The sequence below is a fragment of the Trachurus trachurus genome, assembly GCF_905171665.1.
Source record: "Trachurus trachurus genome assembly, chromosome: 19".
NCBI classification, from domain to species: domain Eukaryota; kingdom Metazoa; phylum Chordata; class Actinopteri; order Carangiformes; family Carangidae; genus Trachurus; species Trachurus trachurus.
Window position 1 is genome coordinate 12,449,450 of NC_139913.1, and position 17,447 is coordinate 12,466,896.

General features: G+C 43.0%; 2 protein-coding genes across 5 annotated transcripts in view; one reads left to right on the forward strand and one right to left on the reverse strand.

Annotated features, from left to right (window-relative positions):
• LOC311002556 (myosin phosphatase Rho interacting protein) overlaps window positions 1–8,150 on the reverse strand; it is a 47,957-nt gene extending 39,807 nt beyond the window's left edge. For all 3 annotated transcript variants that reach the window (XM_083993956.1, XM_083993954.1, XM_083993955.1), the window contains exons 1-3: window positions 7,162–8,150; window positions 2,861–2,938; window positions 1,684–1,749 (exon numbers count right to left, since the gene is read on the reverse strand). In XM_083993956.1, the coding sequence (XP_083850082.1) occupies window positions 1,684–1,749; window positions 2,861–2,938; window positions 7,162–7,287 (270 nt within the window). In that variant the 5' untranslated portion in view covers window positions 7,288–8,150. The remainder of the gene's footprint in view (window positions 1–1,683; window positions 1,750–2,860; window positions 2,939–7,161) is intronic.
• A 781-nt stretch (window positions 8,151–8,931) lies between these two features.
• Window positions 8,932–16,252, forward strand: dhrs7cb (dehydrogenase/reductase (SDR family) member 7Cb). Of its 2 annotated transcripts, none has more exons than XM_083994356.1 (7): window positions 8,932–9,155; window positions 10,169–10,328; window positions 11,226–11,338; window positions 12,744–12,954; window positions 13,034–13,126; window positions 14,295–14,462; window positions 14,596–16,252. In XM_083994356.1, exons 2-7 carry the CDS (start codon window positions 10,175–10,177, stop codon window positions 14,799–14,801), a joined length of 945 nt encoding a protein of 314 aa, XP_083850482.1. In that variant the 5' UTR covers window positions 8,932–9,155; window positions 10,169–10,174; the 3' UTR covers window positions 14,802–16,252. The 2 variants fall into 2 exon arrangements, with proteins under 2 accessions (XP_083850482.1, XP_083850483.1); XM_083994357.1 differs by having other exon boundaries at window positions 8,934–9,118.
• The last annotated feature ends 1,195 nt before the right edge of the window (window positions 16,253–17,447 follow it).

Here is a 17,447-nt window from a genome sequence, read left to right on the forward strand (position 1 = left end):
GATGTTGACCTTTGACAACCAAACCCTAACCAGTTCACCCTTGAGTTCTGGACATACTGCAGCAACATCTAATCAGTCTAATCAGTCCAAGTAGGAGTGGACAGTTCACTTCACAATAACAGCCAATTAAACAAGAGCCTATTTAAAGCAGAAGTAAGCGATCCGGTCGTTTTGGCTAATGCTGCGTTCCAGGCAGGCTTTTGAAATCGTAAATTACAGCTTCAAGTCACAACTTACGACTTTGTAGCGTTTCAGGCAACCCACTCATGTTTTTCCGACCTGTTTTACCTGTGAAAGTCACTATAACGGCCACTCGTAACTTCCGACCCGTGAACTCGTACCAGATCGAACTGGTACAACTTCACAGGTCGGAAAAACACGAGTTACGAGTTTCCTTGAACGCACCATAACAGTCCTCGTCCCTACGTCACCACATTCACGGCATCCCTTGGCTGCACACACAGCCCTTCATGCTGTTCTCTCTCCTCATTGGATAAAAACTGTAGGATACGATAAATGTTTTCTCCTCGGCTCAGAGCAGAGCAGAGGGACTGACAGACCCGTGTTTCGGTCCAAACACTCTATGTAAGTGATTGCTGTCGGAAGATATAACTATTTAAGACTTATATTAACACAAATATATCACTTACTTCTGCTTTAAATAAAGCAGAATAATTATCTTTGTAAAGGATGTCTTTTTCAAAATTAAAAATTAAACATATTTGCTCCATCATGTAGGGGCGTGTGGTAAAAGGCACTGTCCCAAACGCAGCCACTCAGCTAGGAAAGGGTTAATAAAGTTACCACACCCTGGGCAAAACCAGCACAATGTCAACACCACCAGAGCACATCCCATAACCAGTCAGGCTGCCATGCATTATTTACCACTGCTAATATACAACAAGGATAAAGTGGGATTGAAGTGATTAATATTACATGACACCACCCACTGGGCCAGATTCAAAGAGCTTCTGTCAACGTGTTAGTGGGACGGACAGAGGAATGGACTGTCCTCTGTCTGTGTCACAGGTACAGGTCAGTGTGTGGGTGTCTCTGGGACAGACAGCATACTGGCTACTGGTGTCAAGTCTGCAGATCAGACGGTTTATATCACCTGTGTCACATCCCCCTGGTGACACACCACCAAACAAACACAGGATTACAGCGGGCACACAGAGTTCACCCCCCCCCCCCCGGGCCGCTCACCCCCAAGCCTTCTACTTTGTGACTGTCTAATCCGTCTCTGTGGCCACTAAGGAATCTCTCTGTGCTTCAACTATCAGAGCTTCACCAGTAGATTTTGGATTTTGGAAAAGATGTACAATGACTTTGAGTTTTCACAGTGAGGTAGAACATTTTCAAATCTGCTGACACACTGTCTGGTGGTTTTTTTCATCTACCCTGAGCCAACAGCATCACACTGACAGTAGATAGAGCTGGGAACGCTATACACCACTATGACAGAGGGGTTTAGGTTGGAAATGTCAGGTACATAATGAGCCTTGCATTAAGCATATACCAAAACAAACCATAAGCAGTGTGTGTTGTCTACACTGTGCACCAAAGAAGCAATTAAACTTGAAAGCTGAAATGAGTGACGAGGCAGCTTATGAAGGATTTACTACTGATAGGAAGTGTGTGTGTTTGTGTGTGTGTGTGTTTGTGTGTGTGTTCACAACTTACCGATTCATCCAGGGCAAATCGTAGACAGCCATGTTCATACAGCACGAAGAATCTCCTCTGCCATTTCTGTCAAAACAAAGTGTTCCTGTGAGAGGAGGCTGATGCTGAACCACAGTGGCTTAGTGTTAGTCTTTTATACATTTTGTCATGAGGTCACAAGACTGTGCAGAGGGCTTTTAATTTGCAATGATGGATAAATTGGAGACACTTGGTGACATGGAGAGAGAAAGACATATTCGACCAGATAACAGTAAGTGAGATAGATTTGTATTTATTAATGATTTACTACTGATAATCCACCTGACTTTCCCCTGCACCATAGGTGTGCTAGGTCCCTACTCTCCAGCTCCCAGCTGTCTTTCTGAATAGTTTGTTAATGGTTTAGCCTTACTCTTCATCATCGGGGCATTAGTAAGTGTTGCTATTGTTACATAGCTGGGGTTAGCATTAGCAGGTGTTAACTAAGCAGAGATCCACAGCCATTGTTACATATGGACGCTGAGCAGCTTCAATGATCCAGTATCAAAGTAACCACATGGGCCAATAAGGATGAGGCTAGCTGGTTAGCATGCTAATTTCAGTAGAGGAAAATAAGTCTCCACTGGATTCAGCTGTTTGTTGGTACAGTAAAACGTTTGATGCTGAACTCACAATGTTCAAGACTGGTGGGTAAACAACTGTTAAAGGGCTAGTTCAGCTTTTTTTTGAAAAAAGGGGAAAAAGTTTATTTATCAGGAACTAACCAACTCACTCAATACTCCTCGGTATTCCTCCACACAGAAAACACACAAACTTTTTTCAGAGCAGCTGATGCACTGTAAATGTTTACTTAGATCCTACTCTTGAACTGGTGTATTGTTTTGAGACGGGACTTCTTGAAAATACGCTGATGATTAATCGCCCCTCATTGACAACAGTGTACTGCCTGTGTCTTGGTGCAGCGCGATGTTCCGGTGTTTCTCAGTGTGGGGGGAGCAGAGACCTTTCTACTGCATCTAGTGTACTTAATGGGCATTTGTAGCTCATACAAGCCCACTTTTAAAAAAAGCTGAACTATCCCTTTAATGTTAGCATTAGCTATGCAGCAAAACAGCTCCTTTAAACCATATCCTTGTACTTGAAATCTGTGCTTGTCTTAATTAACAGCACAAAAAGGCAGGCCTGTATGCATTCTTACCCGGGACCTCTGCATAGGATTGTCGAAGTCCGTTCCCTCGGGCGCCAAGCACAGCCATCCGCCATAAATAGGTTTAGCCTGTGAGAGCGGGGAAAGAGAGAGAGAGAGAGAGAAAAAAAGAGCAATTTAGGTAATCATTTAAACTACAAGATAGTGTGAGCTGAGGGGGGGATGGGTGTAAATATGGGGGAGAGAAGCCTTTTGGGGTCCAGATGTTGCCTTCGTTCTCAGAGCTCATATTGCAGCCACACGGTGAGCCTTTTGGTTTGATGACAGGACTGAGTCTTTCTCCACGGCAGAGACCAGTTTGACAAACGCTGACTTGACTGGTTTCATTCTCAAAACACACACACACACATATATCTACACACGGGCTCTACACTCACCTCCTAGACTTGTTTGACCACAAACTATGCATCAGTCCAAGAGTTGAAAGACGTGGAAACATGTCAACAGAGTGTCGGCAGTCGCTGGCTCTTTAAACGTGCTTGCTCTCCTCTGTTCATTAACCATGACACTCTCTACTTTCAGCGCTAACCAGAAGCCTACAGCTCTCATACCAGAACCCCCCCACCTCCTCCACTATCCTAACACATCTCTGCAAGAGATCTGATTATTCTAATACTGGGCCTGTTACCCCTCCATGTCACTGCATGCCTGCCATAAATATATACATGCCTTGTTTCAGCTTGCATGGACATGCCTACGAAGGCAGCGTCGATAACCTGAAACCATTAAAAAGTTATTATAGAGGGAAAGGAAGTCGTGACCTAAATAAATCAAATCACTGTGTTCGTTTTACAACTAATGATCGGCGGTGTTCGTTGGTGTTCTGACGTCGCGCACCGAGGAAGACGGCGTCAGAAAACGACCACCACAGGAAGCAAGACATGGTGCAGCTGGTTCTGAAACTTTCAAAAGGCACAGAAACACATCCCTGGATATATTCACACACTTACAACAACACACAATGGTGTCAACTTCCTGTGCACGGATTCTCCTGTGAACACCACCACTGCTCCTCCAGCCTGGACATGTGCAGAGAGCCTGTCGTCCTCACTACAGGAGCATCACTGATGCAAATAGGAATATTAACGATGGCTGAATTCCATTTGGCTGTTTTGGTTTCAAGAAAGGGGAGCGATCTTGTCAAGAGATCATATAACTTTTTTGAACAGAGCTACAATCCATGATGTCAATCTCCATCTACTTTTCGTCTCTACTCTGAAACTCTGACATCTTTGTATCAATTCAATCCTTCTTTGTTTAACAAACTGTCACAACCAATCAGACCTTTTAAGAGTATCAACATGGAGAGCTCTGTAATTTATATGTGAGGTGACATTTCAAAGTTTAGTTGGTGCATGATCTGCTCATTGTGCTGTCTGTCTACCTGCCTGCAGACAGACTGCTACTCCACTGCTGTGGACAGTAGCAGCTGATGGCAGTCGCCCTGGTCAGGTGGAGAACTGGTCTATGTGAAGCACCACCAAACTGACTGAGGCTGCAGACCAGAGCTCCCGGTAGCTGTTTAACAGCAAACACCATCTGCTTAAATGAAAAATCTATATGCAGAGGACTCATCTGAAAAATAGACCATATTATACTGTATAGCTGCCAGGGCTTCAAGAACCACAATAAATTCATTTTTTTTCTCCAAGTGATTAAACTAATTAGTCAAGTAACACATAAGAAAACATTCAATTCAAAAAAATTCAACATTTCAATTTTGTTGTTTGTTTTTTAATCATGACCAGCTCCCACTGTGAGCAGAGGAATCAGTCCTCTAACAAGCACTGTATGGACTGGCACAGAGCCAGGGAGAGGAGCTATTGTCTATTTAGCATGAGGATGAGCAGCTTGCCGTCAGTGGCTGTGTCAGAACATTTGGTATGTGTTAGAGCTATAGCTCTGTTAAAGTTTGACTCCACTCTGTATCCATTAGTCATGACCTCACGGAGTGGGATGTTGAGCTGCAGCCTCTGGGAACCTCTCCTCTCATTTCCCAACCCCACACTTCCTCTCTCTCTCCCTGTGACTCCTGTTCCCACTCCTCCAGTCCCACTATTCCCCTGCCTGTCTTTCTCCGTCCCTCCCACAGACGTGTAAACTATAGCCTGCCTGCGTCCTCCATCACTGTCCTGCCTCCCACGCCACCTCCACTGTGGATAGTGTGACCAGCGCTCCAGTGACCAACACCTTGACTCTCTGAGGACAAATGTGAAAACCATGACAGCAGGGCTGCAATTCAGGTGGATCAAACAGTGCTCTTACAGCTCATTGACTGAAATAAAAGATTTCGGTCCAGCTCTAGCAACGGCCCCTCCCCCAGCCCACCTTTTATACTAGCAGTGCTGGACAAAGAGTTTGTTTATGTTGGACACTGTCCTTATGACATTCAGCTCTGTTCCCTCTGCATAACTTTTCCATGCGGGCTATCTGCTTCAAAGCTGCCACATCTTCTTTTAAAGGGATAGTTCAGTTTTTTTGTAAGTAGGGTTGTATGAGGTACAAATGGCCACTAAGTATAATATCTGCAGTAGAAAGGTCTCTGCTCCCCCTCCATTGAGAAACACCGGCCCCGAGACACAGGCAGTACACTGTTGTCAATGAGGGACGATTAATCACCGTATTTTCGCCGCCTACGAGAAGTCAGGTCTCAAAATCATAGACCGGTTCAAGAGTACGGTAGTAAAAATTTACAATGCATCCGCTGATCGGAAAAAAGTTTATCTGGAACTAAAAACAGCTGATAGGCAAATTATTAATACGCTGATTAATTGTCCCCCATTCACAGCAGTGTACTGCCTGTGTCTCGGTGCAGCACAATGCGCCGGTATTTCTCAGCGGGGAGAAGAAGAGACCTTTCTACTACAGATATTAGTATACTTAATGGCCATTTGTACCTCATACAACCCCACTTCAAAAAAACTGAACTATCCCTTTAAATCCTGATTATCTCTCATTTCATTTTTAGGCTCAAATTAACACCGTGCATTGCCTATTCACCACATTTTAACAGCATTGCTTTCTGTTTTACTGGTTTCTGAACACTGGGAAGGGTTCACAGTGTTTATGTGGTGTTACAACAACACAGCTTTAGGACAGTACCGGGCCGGTGTGTGTGCACTGTGCACTGTGCAGCGCTGACTACGTCTGAGGGGCTGGTGGCCAGATAGAATCGTTACAAAAGCTGCTTGTGCAACTGAGCTCCCTCCGAACTGTTTGGATAGCTGACAGAGTGCAGACATTTTCAAAAGCCTGTGGGCAACTGGAACAACACTGATGAGCCAGCAGCACTGACGGCAGATCAGTGTCGCAGCAGGGCAGGCCGGGGCAGTAGGACTCTTTGGTTCCAGCCAGGTGGCGTCTGCTGGCGGCGGGGTGTGGGAAAGAGGTCCAGTCAGGTCACAGAAAGATTAGAGGAAGTGATGTAACCGTTGGCCATCTATCCTCCTGACTAAGGAGCGCAGCGTTTTAAGGGTTACCATGTAATAAACTCAGTGGAGCAAGAGATAGGCTACACACTTTTCGGCGACGAAATGAATCCCTGCCTTGCACAGAGGCAGTGGATGCTGACATTGCTGTTTGGGTCTTGAGCCAAGCTGAAGGGCCCATCTCATCTAGCCTCATGGTCTTGGATCAATCACAGGACCCAACAGGGACAAGCTAATGATCCGAGAGAGAGAAAGAGGAAGAGAGTCTCAGGAGCTTCTCTTTATCTCTCAGCTCCACTCAGGTTCCCAATAACCTCCACACACACACACACACACACACAGTGGTCTCTCTCTCCACCAGTCTGCCTGCTGCTGGGAGTGCAGGGCAAGGCAGGGCGACAACAAACAACTGCAGATAAACAACAGATGGAGGTTATTAACTTAACACTGGGGCCAAACTATAGTGAGCAAATGTGAGCGCTGTAATTAGAAGAAATTCACTTTCACCAGTCAGTCAGACAACAGAGAAAGTTACTGTGAAGGCAGTGAGTGAAGACACAGAAAGACCACAACTTCCCCTACTTCATATAGCTGCAAGTGAATGAAAGCACCCACTCTCTCTCTCTCTCTAATAATGGACAAAGTATTGATCATTATGATGAAACTTTTAATATGTATCCTATCCCATTAAGGGCGTCGCAGCAAATGTTTAAAGCGCATCGGTTTCCATTATAACCATCAGCCTACATTCTCACAGACTTATACAACTCTTTTCACTGTGAACATTTTTTCTTAGTTGGCATTTAATGAAGGGACTTAAAGCTAACACGGACACAGGGGATCTTAAAGTTAATGTTTGCCTACCTGGGTGAGATCCTGGTCGGTCAACAGATGCAGCTCCCGTGGTTTGAAGCAGTTTTGACATTTACTTTTGTTGAAGAAGTTCGCCTGGAATTTCCTGCAAGGGTTTTCTTTAGCGGTAGACATCATATAATATCGACTGTGTTAATTCCTCTATACAGGGCTTCAATGTTAGTGATTCCTCCCTTCCTTGTGCGTCTTTTTCTGGTTTAGATCCGGTCCATTTAAGTGTCAAGTAAAAGAAAAAAAAAACAGGAGTTGAACTCTTCGGGAGAGTGGGGGGTAGTGGTAGTGGTGGTGATGGTGATGGTGGTGGGGGGATGTTCAGATCAAGCCCTTCTCCAATTGCTGCTTCCCAATAAATAATCGGCTGCCATCAAGCCAGCCTTCTCATCATCACTTCAGTCAGTGATGAACGCAGCTCAGTCCATGGCCTGCCTGCACCACAAAGCAGAGAGAGAAAAGGTGGCTAATATCCTGTTAGCTCTGCCAAAGGACTCCCAGATCAATAACGTGATGCCGCCAGCCGCAAAAACAACATTTGCACAGCAGCGTTGTTGTTATCGCCTTCGAGCTGCGAGGCGATAGGTAGCGATAGTTAGCAGGCGACAGCAGCGCACTCCCATGTGAAAGACCCAGCCCGAAAGAAAGCTCGCAGTCGGGCATTAGGGCTCCTCTCCCATCCGCAGCAGTCGGTCCATGCGAAGTTCACCCACTAGCAGCTCCTTTTGCTAGGCTACTGCTGGTTAGCTCGGTGCGCTAGCCGCGTATGAAAGCCTCTCCTGGCTCCTGGCGTCTTCAACTTGACTTTTAAAAGAGGATAGTCCCGAGTATCCGCACGGTTTCCCGAGCTTTTCTCCCAAACAGACCGCGCTGCATGCGGGGGGGAAGGCCGCTCCAGCTCGGTCACAGTTGGCAAAAGGAGTATTTAGGGTTTGGTTCCATAACTAGCCTCATTAGCAGCATTAGGTTTATTTTCTTCTCTCCCAACGGAGCGAGGAGGGAGGGAGGGAGGGAGAGGGGGGCGAACACAGCACACACACACACGCACATTACACACAAGCTCCTGGAATTCCGTGGGATCTCGCGATAAGTGCGCACTGTCGCCGCCCACACAGTCAACAACAGTCATGAGCCCATTGTAATGGTTTTACAGTTTTCCCTTAATCATTATGATGCAATTCACTCAGTAGAAACGTCAGTGTCATAGGAAATTAATGATATGTCTCATCAGAATCGGAATAGACTTTATTGTTACTGTACAAGGTACAATGAAATTATTAATGGTAAAAGGAGATAATGTGATCAATTTAACCAAGATGAGCATAACACATGGATGAAAGTCAAACACCATTGTGAGAAAAAGTGTAGGCCTAGATTGTCTTCAAACTTTTATCTCCATTAGCACCTAAACGAGTTGAGAAGGCTACTTATAGAAAATTATTTATGATGCATAATTGCATGTCTATGTCAGATCTATGTCAAGACTAGCGTTGTCTGCTTTATTCTATGATGTGACAGGCTACTTTGTATAACTACTAAACTACTAAAAAAAAAAAGTAGCTATTGTTCCTTTTAAATAAAAATAGCAGAGCAGAATTATAAAGTAGATAGATAGATAGATAGATAGATAGATAGATAGATAGATAGATAGATAGATAGATAGATAGATAGATAGATAGATAGATAGATAGATAGATAGATAGAAGGAAAAGTCAAGTGAAAACGTCAAGTGATGACGTTTGTTCTTCCATGCTGGCAACAAGGAAACATGCCTCAGATACTACCCACCACATGTGGGTATTAATGGCTGACTCCAGCAGGGGCTATTATAAGCAACAGGTTCCATTTGACAGCAGTGGGGCAAACACAGACGGAGGAGGAGAGCTGTATGAATGGACGGAGGGCACAGAAGGAGGAGAAGAGCCCGGTTACCTAACTAAATCCAGAAAGAACAACGGTCAGTCCTCCTAAAGGATTAGCTTCTGGTCTGTGCTGTAAGTGAACCAAGAATAACACAGATTACAAGTGTGTGTGTATGTGTGTGTGTGGCTACAGTAGACGTATCAATCACAGGTCGACTAACTCAATAATGCGCTTGCTAAGACGTGGTGGAGCTGAGCTCGGAGCTGGGTCTCATATGTCATCATAAATACAGGCTTTAGTGTGGATTAATGTTTATCTCAATGTGTTTTCCAAAGTAAAGCAGGACAAGTAGTTTATAAGTATGAGCTTCCCCTCTGCCCCCCCTCAGGGTATCCTATGACAATATGCTGGAGGTGACATAGTGCAGGCTTTCTGTGGTGGCAGAATATATTTAGCTGTTCTTCTCAAACTCACTTTACATGGTAAAGTCATTCAGTGAGTCACGGCTAAATAGATAGATAGATAGATAGATAGATAGATAGATAGATAGATAGATAGATAGATAGATAGATAGATAGATAGATAGATAGATAGATAGATAGATAGATAGATAGACTCTTGCTGAAAAGGAGGATTTTTTTCCCCTCCAAATTTCATGCCATTAGTTTCTGATACAGAACTAATAGCTCTGGCAGTTGAAAGTTGACCTACATATTACTCAGATTTCACTCTTCACAGTGTAAACAGGAAGAGACACATGATACAAAGAAGTGTTGTTTCTGAGCCTGAGGTTCACTCTCAGGAAGGTACCTACTGTCTTCCACACATGATTGCTTCTCACAGATAACACTGATATCCTCTGAATTTACACTATATTATAGGGACCCTCACTGTTCCCATGAAATACACTGATAAGGTGAGACCTGATAGAATCCACCAGCTGTTATTGGTGTCCGTGACTCAATCAATACCAAACACAAAGAGCATTTATAGTCAAAGGAACACACATAGATAGTGGATTTTCGGCTTTAAGATAACGCTGTAATCAAGTCCATTTGTTTGTTACCAACACCTGAGACCTAAACTCTGATAGTTCACAAAATCAGGACAGAAGGTCTCTACTGACTGTGTTTCTCCTCCACAGATAACCATGGCCCTGCCCTTCGTGGTGGTGTTGCCCCTGCTGATAGTCGTGGCAGCGGGAGTGTACTACATCTACAATGAGGTCATGCGGTTCATGTCCAAGTCCTTGGTGCGAAACAAAGTGGTGGTGATCACAGACGCTGTGTCCGGAGTGGGGACTGGTAAATAATCCTTCATGTGTTTTTAATATTTAACTTTGCTTTCATTACCATGGAGGGTTTTTTTTTTCAACATGCCTTTTAGCAGAACAGTTTCCATGAAATAACACCAGACTTTTAAACCTAGGAGGCAAAGGAACAGTATTTTACACAATGATGTGATTCAGATCTTGCGTTCGTGCCATTTGAATGTGTATGAACATCAAAATGAAATCAAGAACATATTACTTTGAAGAAGGCAATAGAAAATTCACTTATTTGCTTATTAGAAGACATCACTGCTAATACGATACGATACGATAAACTTTATTGTCCCATTCAGGGAAATTTGTCTTGGACTCTGGAGCTGCGCCATAAATGCCTTGAAGGCCACAATGACAAAAAACAATACACCTCAGCCATACTAACCCAGCAAACACAAGACATAACAGCATTGCACATATCCCATAACATAACACATGTTGCACATATCCCATAACATAACACATATTGCACGTATCCCATGACATAACACATGTTGCACATATCCCATAACATAACACATGTTGCACATATCCCATAACATAACACATATTGCACATATCCCATAACATAACACATATTGCACATATCCCATAACATGTGTACACCTCATAAATTCACCATAGTACTCTGTACGGAAAACACGAGGCTGAAGTAAGGAGGTTGTTAGCTGAATTGCTGCAGTAGGCTTAGCCCCATAATCTGAAGGTCTTTTATAGTATTTCCCCTGCTAAAGACAGACAGGTGGGGAAACAAAACATATACCTGTTCAAAATTGAAACATTGCTATAATTAATATGCACGTACACTAATCAAGCATAGCCTAACATTCTGATCCATTATCTGTTTGACGTGTTTCCTCTCTGCTGCTCTGTTTAGAGTGTGCCCGTCTTTTCCATAAGGGTGGTGCCAGGCTGATCCTGTGTGGGCCCAGCTGGGACAAACTGGAGTCTCTGTATGACTCGTTGACCGGTGATGCTGACCCCAAAGAGGTGAGGAAACTATATCATCACAAACACGACAGACCCAGAGGAAGCCCCTACAAACCAATGTCAACCCTTTTACTCTGGTGGAGAGTCTTCTTTCAATATGTTTGTGCCAGTAAACATTGTCGTCATTCCCTTTTATAAACCATTGAAGTCCCCCAAATATCCATTAAATAACTCATGATCCTGACATGACAAGGTGGCTTTAAGTTTGAAGCAGGAGAACAGCAGGTCATGTCCCTGTATCTATAGTCCTCTGCTCTGTGGCCTCCTCCCACATGTCCATGTCGTCCTCTGATCCAGACAATAGCAGGATATCCCGTCTGACAACACACTGTCCCTATTGAATCCTCTGCCAGAACAGATAATGTGTGTATGAGAAAACAGTAGATAGTACTTAACATATCACAGAATTTACAAAGATATGAACTCACATACATTGAGCTTTAGTTGTCAACATAACATCCACAATTGAAAAGGAAAATTGACATTCCCTGGGATCATCATTGACTGGAGGTTATAGCCCATTTTCCTTTGTTGGTGCATACGTGACACATTCATCTATCTACAGTCTGTCTAATAAGACATAGATACAATACAATACATAGAGTACCTGTCATACTTGGGGAAAAAAACTCATTTTGGCCCGTATACTGCCTGGGAGGCAGCCATCAGTTATATGCAGGATGCAGAAGTAACAAATTAAAGTTATGAGTCAACCTTAATGTGAAAAACATGTTATCAATACATGAAATTTCCTCTTGTATATTTTAGCTGCCTTTATTAGAGAGGGCAGGAAATGAGAGGGCACAAACGGGGAATAACATGGAAGGAAGGTCACTGAAGATCTGTCTGTGCCTGAAATCTTCATCTTAATCTGGAAAGTTGTATTCCAGGATGACCTGTAAAAAAAAAACATCATTGCTCATCTGTGCAACATCTTATTCTTTACATATGCATTTACTGTTTATAGACATGTCACACTTCCATATGAAGTTTTTGCATGCTCAGGGAAGGTTGAGGACATGGGACTCTGAGTGGACGATTATTCCACAAGCTTAACCATGTTGATTATCATAAACATGACCTGGGTAACCTGTAGTGTTTAAGATTGATACAGTTCCATAGGGAGACTGAGGCTACTGTTATAAATGTTTGTTAAACAGCTTAATTTAGCATAGAGACTGACTGAAATGGGCAGCAGTAAGGGTTTGCAGGATGTGGATACTAGTGATGTCATGCGAATCACAAACTGTTGTTAGTTTCTGTTTGTAGATTCACTAAACTAACAACATTCTAATCTGGAAAGATCATCTTCAGTCCTCTCATTATAACAACACACTGATGGAGCACTTATGATGAACAGAACAACTTGTCCACACAGTAACACAGTGTCATCATGTCTCTCCAGACATTCGCCCCCAAACTGGTGATCCTGGACTTCAGTGACATGGACAGCATGGAGGACGTAGTGTCCGAGGTGCTGGAGTGCTACGGCGGCGTGGACGTTCTGATCTGCAACAGCAGCATGAAGCTGAAGGCGCCTGTCCAGAGCGTCTCCCTGGAGGCGGACAGAAACATCATGGATGTCAACTACTTTGGTCCTAGCACTCTGGCCAAAGGTAGACACACAAACACAGGATCAATAGTGATTATTCATCTCTGTTATCTAAATGCTAATATGATCAAATTATGTGGCAGGGGTTCTTCCAATGATGACTTCAAGAAGGTCAGGACACATTGTGCTGGTGAACAGCATCCAGGGCAGACTGGCCGTCCCCTTCAGAAGTTCATGTGAGTTCTCACCTATAAGGTCTCATCATCTCAACCGAGAGAGAGAGAGAGATAGGGTGATGAAACATTTCTCTTGTGTTGTAGGACTGGATTTGCAGCGTGTTCATTTGTTTGCATGTGTATTTTTTGAAGTTGCAGTATGTTGCGTCCTGCGGGCCATCATATCCATTATAGAAATAGATAATGTTCTTCAACAGATGTACTATTAGCCTACTTTATGGTAGTTATATTCCATTCAGCACTTAAAGGTACTTGCGTAGCCGAATTAGAAGCTTCATGGATAATTTATCTTAGTTTAATTCTGTGTTATGTGGACACAGCAGACAACAGATTCTTTCCTTCATTCTTTTTTTCAACACCTTTATTGCAATTGCCAAGTACCTATCTCCAGTGGTGTATACAGTAAACTGAATTATATACACTGACATAGGCTACAATCTGTTCATATAAATACAGTTAGTGACCAACAAACTTTATGTAGTATAGAACCAAAGGTAAAAAGCAGAGCATCAGTGTACTCAGTTATTATTGCACATAGGTGAGTTGCACATTTAATATTTCACATGATCAGGGTATATTGCATGTAGCCTACCATATACAGATATTCAGCAGTTTAATTAACCTTGCCAGGAATCTGGAAGTGCAAGTTATTAAGGACCTGTATTTCCTTCCAGAGGGCAGCAGCAGGGTGGGGGAGTCTCTGATGCTTTAAATAAGCACAGACCATGAAACTGCTATGTTAAAAACAAGTATATATATATATAAAAAAAAAAAGTCAGGGTGACATTTACAATACAAAACATACCTGTCACAAAGTAGAACTGCTTTCTACCAGTATATAGTTTAATTTGAAATGTATTCAGATGTTAACTGTTGATTTTTCAATGTAACTTTTCACAGTTTTCCTTTCGCCGCAACTGTTTCTCTTCGTTACACGATGCTCATGTGCTATTCACATGATTGAAGCAATAATTACCTGCTGGTGTTTCACGCATGAGATTCAGTCCTCACACTGTTTAGTAAAAGACAGGAAGTGCTACACTTGCATGACAACTATTATAATTCATAATTCATAATTAGATGAATTGTGTCCTTTGAAATGTATGGAATGAGACTTGTGTTGGGCTGAGTCACTCCTCCCTTTGTGTTTGTGTTGTGTATTTGCCAGATGCGGCATCAAAGCACGCGGCACAGGCCTTCTTCGAATGCCTGCGGGCTGAAGTGGAGGAGTTTGGGATAGTCGTCAGCACCATCAGTCACACATTCATCAATGCGTCTGAACCTGAGCCCGTGGCAGCGGCGGGGCCCAGCCCCAAACCCAACTTCCTGGCTGAATGTGAGTAAAGACTGGGAAGCAAGGAGGAGGAAATGTGAAAAGTGGTTCACTACCGAGGAAACAGACAAATCATTTCCAAATGTTTGAATGATCCTTCTTCATACCTATACTGTATGTATCTGATCCTCCACAGTTATTGTCAGGCAGCTGACCCATGGCGTGCGCCCATCGGTTCTGGCCAATGAAATTCTGCAGACGGTGAACAGAAAGAGGAAGGAGGTCGTGCTGGCCCACCCCATCCCCAGGGTGGCTCTCTGCCTCCGCTCCTTCTGCCCCCCCTTCCTCTTTGCTGTGCTGGCTGCTGGTGTGAAGGACTCAGTGCTGGCTGAGCAGATGTAGGAGAGAGGCTAGACTGATTAAGACACAGTCAATAAAATTAAAAAAAAAAAAAGCAGCAGGTAGATGGAAACAGTAGACGTGATTGTATGCGCTTCACAAAGCTGGATGACCAAGCAGGGGAAGTGGGCGACTGCCCCCTGAATGTTGGATGGTTACTGTAATGCTGATTGAAAACAACCACTAAAACATTATACAACTTATAATTCTTTCTTGTGTCACTGGGGGGCAGCAGAAGTACGCTTATTAAGTTTCCATGTGGATGCAGATAGTTGCTTTTTAAACAAAATCTAGCAAACGCAGTGCAACATTAGAATTTATTCAGACTCATGTATCCTCTTTCCTCTTGGTCTCCTCCACACCTGCGTCTCAGGTAGCAACATGAACCTTCTGACCCAACATGGTCGGCCTGAGCCCGGCCCATATTCTTAGAGCAGACTCTGGCCGTTATCCTCCAGAATTGACTGACAGCTGAAGGATTTTCTCTGAGTGAGATTTGGTCCAGATCCCGAGGTAGCATCTGACAATCCTGCTGGATATGGGCCGGATCCAGGCCAAGGAACCGGGTTTATAGTTGGCCAGAAGAAAACAAGTGTGTGGCCCAAGAGAGGGTGAGATTTATTTTGCTATCTACCTCAAAACTAAGAACATTAAACATCTTCACAAGCTCAATAATATAATATAGGACTTTATGTTGTATTGGTTGGTTTTAGATTATAGGTGTATCCAAGAAAATAGACGTAAAAAGAATTAAATGAGATAAAAATAAAAAAAAACATCTTTACTGTTTGCTGTTACAGGGAAAGTCAGATATGTCTGATTGTGATGACTCGACACAATAGAACAATAGAAAAGAACATCATCTGGTCAGTTCGGCATGTAGCAGAAATACAGTCCATAAAATCACAAGAAAAACACAGAGAAAAGGGGATGGATCACCAGACTGGGTCAATCAGAGAAGCAGTTGTATGCAGCAGACACAGAAACAGCCCAAGCTAACTGGGAGTACACATCACATGTATGTAGATAGGAGGGGAGAGACACAGGTGCAACACACATGGGGTGGGGTCGATAATCCCAAGGGGCAGGAAACATACTATGGCAGGAAGTAGAGGAGAGGTTACCAAAATAAAACCTGGAATAAAAAACATGATGTCCAAAAAAAAAAAGGCTATGCATTTTTGTGTCAGCAATAAAAAGAGAGAGAAAAACCCATGTATATCTGATTTATGTTAAATTATTAATAACAACAACCATAATAATAGCAATTATAATAATTATTATGCAAGTTAATTCATATTTATTATTATATTTCTTTCATACAAAGATGCAAATATGTTACAAACATTAATATAAAATGAGATGGAGCATTAATACAATTAGAACATAGCAGTAAAATATACAAGTAAGTAAAAAAGTAAAATAAATAAATAAATTGATGAAGTAAAAAAAAAAATAGGAGAACATTCATGACTATATTGTATTTTAGTATATAAAACAAACTGTGTGCTCAGTTATTTCCACAGTGAGTATCATTCAATGTACTGTGTGTCCTGTAGGTGGCAGCATCGTGTAGCTATTAATGACCATGTGCTGAGAGGCTGGCTGGTGAATTTAACCTCTGAGACGTCCTGTCACAATGAACTGTGTGTCTGAGGGGGAGAGTCCCAGTGTGTGCTCTGCTGAAATATGAAGCAATAATGAAAAGTGTGATGAATAAACATGAAAAGATGAAGTATGACCCGTTTTCATGACTTCTCCTCCTAATGCTGCAGTGAGTATATACTGTAGATATATCTCTTTAATATATAAATTGGGGATTTCACAGACAAAGAGCTGTGACATTCTCACCGATGTAATTCATGCAGTTCGATGTCACTGGTAGATCTATTGCTCTCATCACCTCGGGGCCAGAGGACAGAAGCTTTTCCGCCTGGTATTATGTTAGAGGATTACAGTGGTGGGATCAGAGATCTGAACATGATGTATATGCTCTGTGTATGAAACATACTGGGCACATTATAAAGAAAGAAAAGAAAATGTCATACACAATGTCCAGCTCTGTGACAAAAGCCCTTTGTGAGATAATTGTGATGTAAATTCATTTCGGACCTGTGCTGTGCTGTGCTGTGTGTGTGTGTGTATGGAGGGAATACTGCTGTCAAGTCCAGCTGGTATGCGTGGGCCTGTCCTTTAGGTCACTCTCCTCTGGGGAGTTCAGCATCTTTTGTCTGCAGTGCCTCTGGACAGGAATGTGCCTCTAATGTTGACGTGAATAAAATCAGCCCAATGACATTTCCACATGTCAGACAGGAAGGACTTGTTCAGAGAAACTCAGCTGGACTCTGCAAATTGGCATTTTGATTAGACACATTTACATATGTCACACGGAACAGCCACATCATGTATGTTTCATGGCACGGGATGGAGATGGAGGTGAGCCCTCGGATGAATTATTGTTTAACAAGATTCCAGGAGCAGCGCGTTGTATTCTATCAGCCATGACGCTGTCAGATTTATTTTCTGCTTAAAGGCGAATCAAGCTGAGGAGTATGGAGGTGTGTAGTGATATCTGAGAATGATCTGAGCCTAATAGTTTCCCTCCATCATCTGTCGGTGCTCTCTGGTGAGCAATATTTAGATAAGCCC

What these genes read in the sequence shown, in the direction of transcription:
- dhrs7cb (XM_083994356.1), top strand. Translation starts at nt 10,175, where the DNA reads ATGGCCCTGCCCTTCGTGGTGGTGTTGCCCCTGCTGATAGTCGTGGCA. An exon ending in TCCTAGCACTCTGGCCAAAG is followed by an intron (nt 12,955 to 13,033) that starts GTAGACACACAA and finishes ATTATGTGGCAG; the next exon opens with GGGTTCTTCCAATGATGACT. An exon ending in CGTCCCCTTCAGAAGTTCAT is followed by an intron (nt 13,127 to 14,294) that starts GTGAGTTCTCAC and finishes TGTATTTGCCAG; the next exon opens with ATGCGGCATCAAAGCACGCG.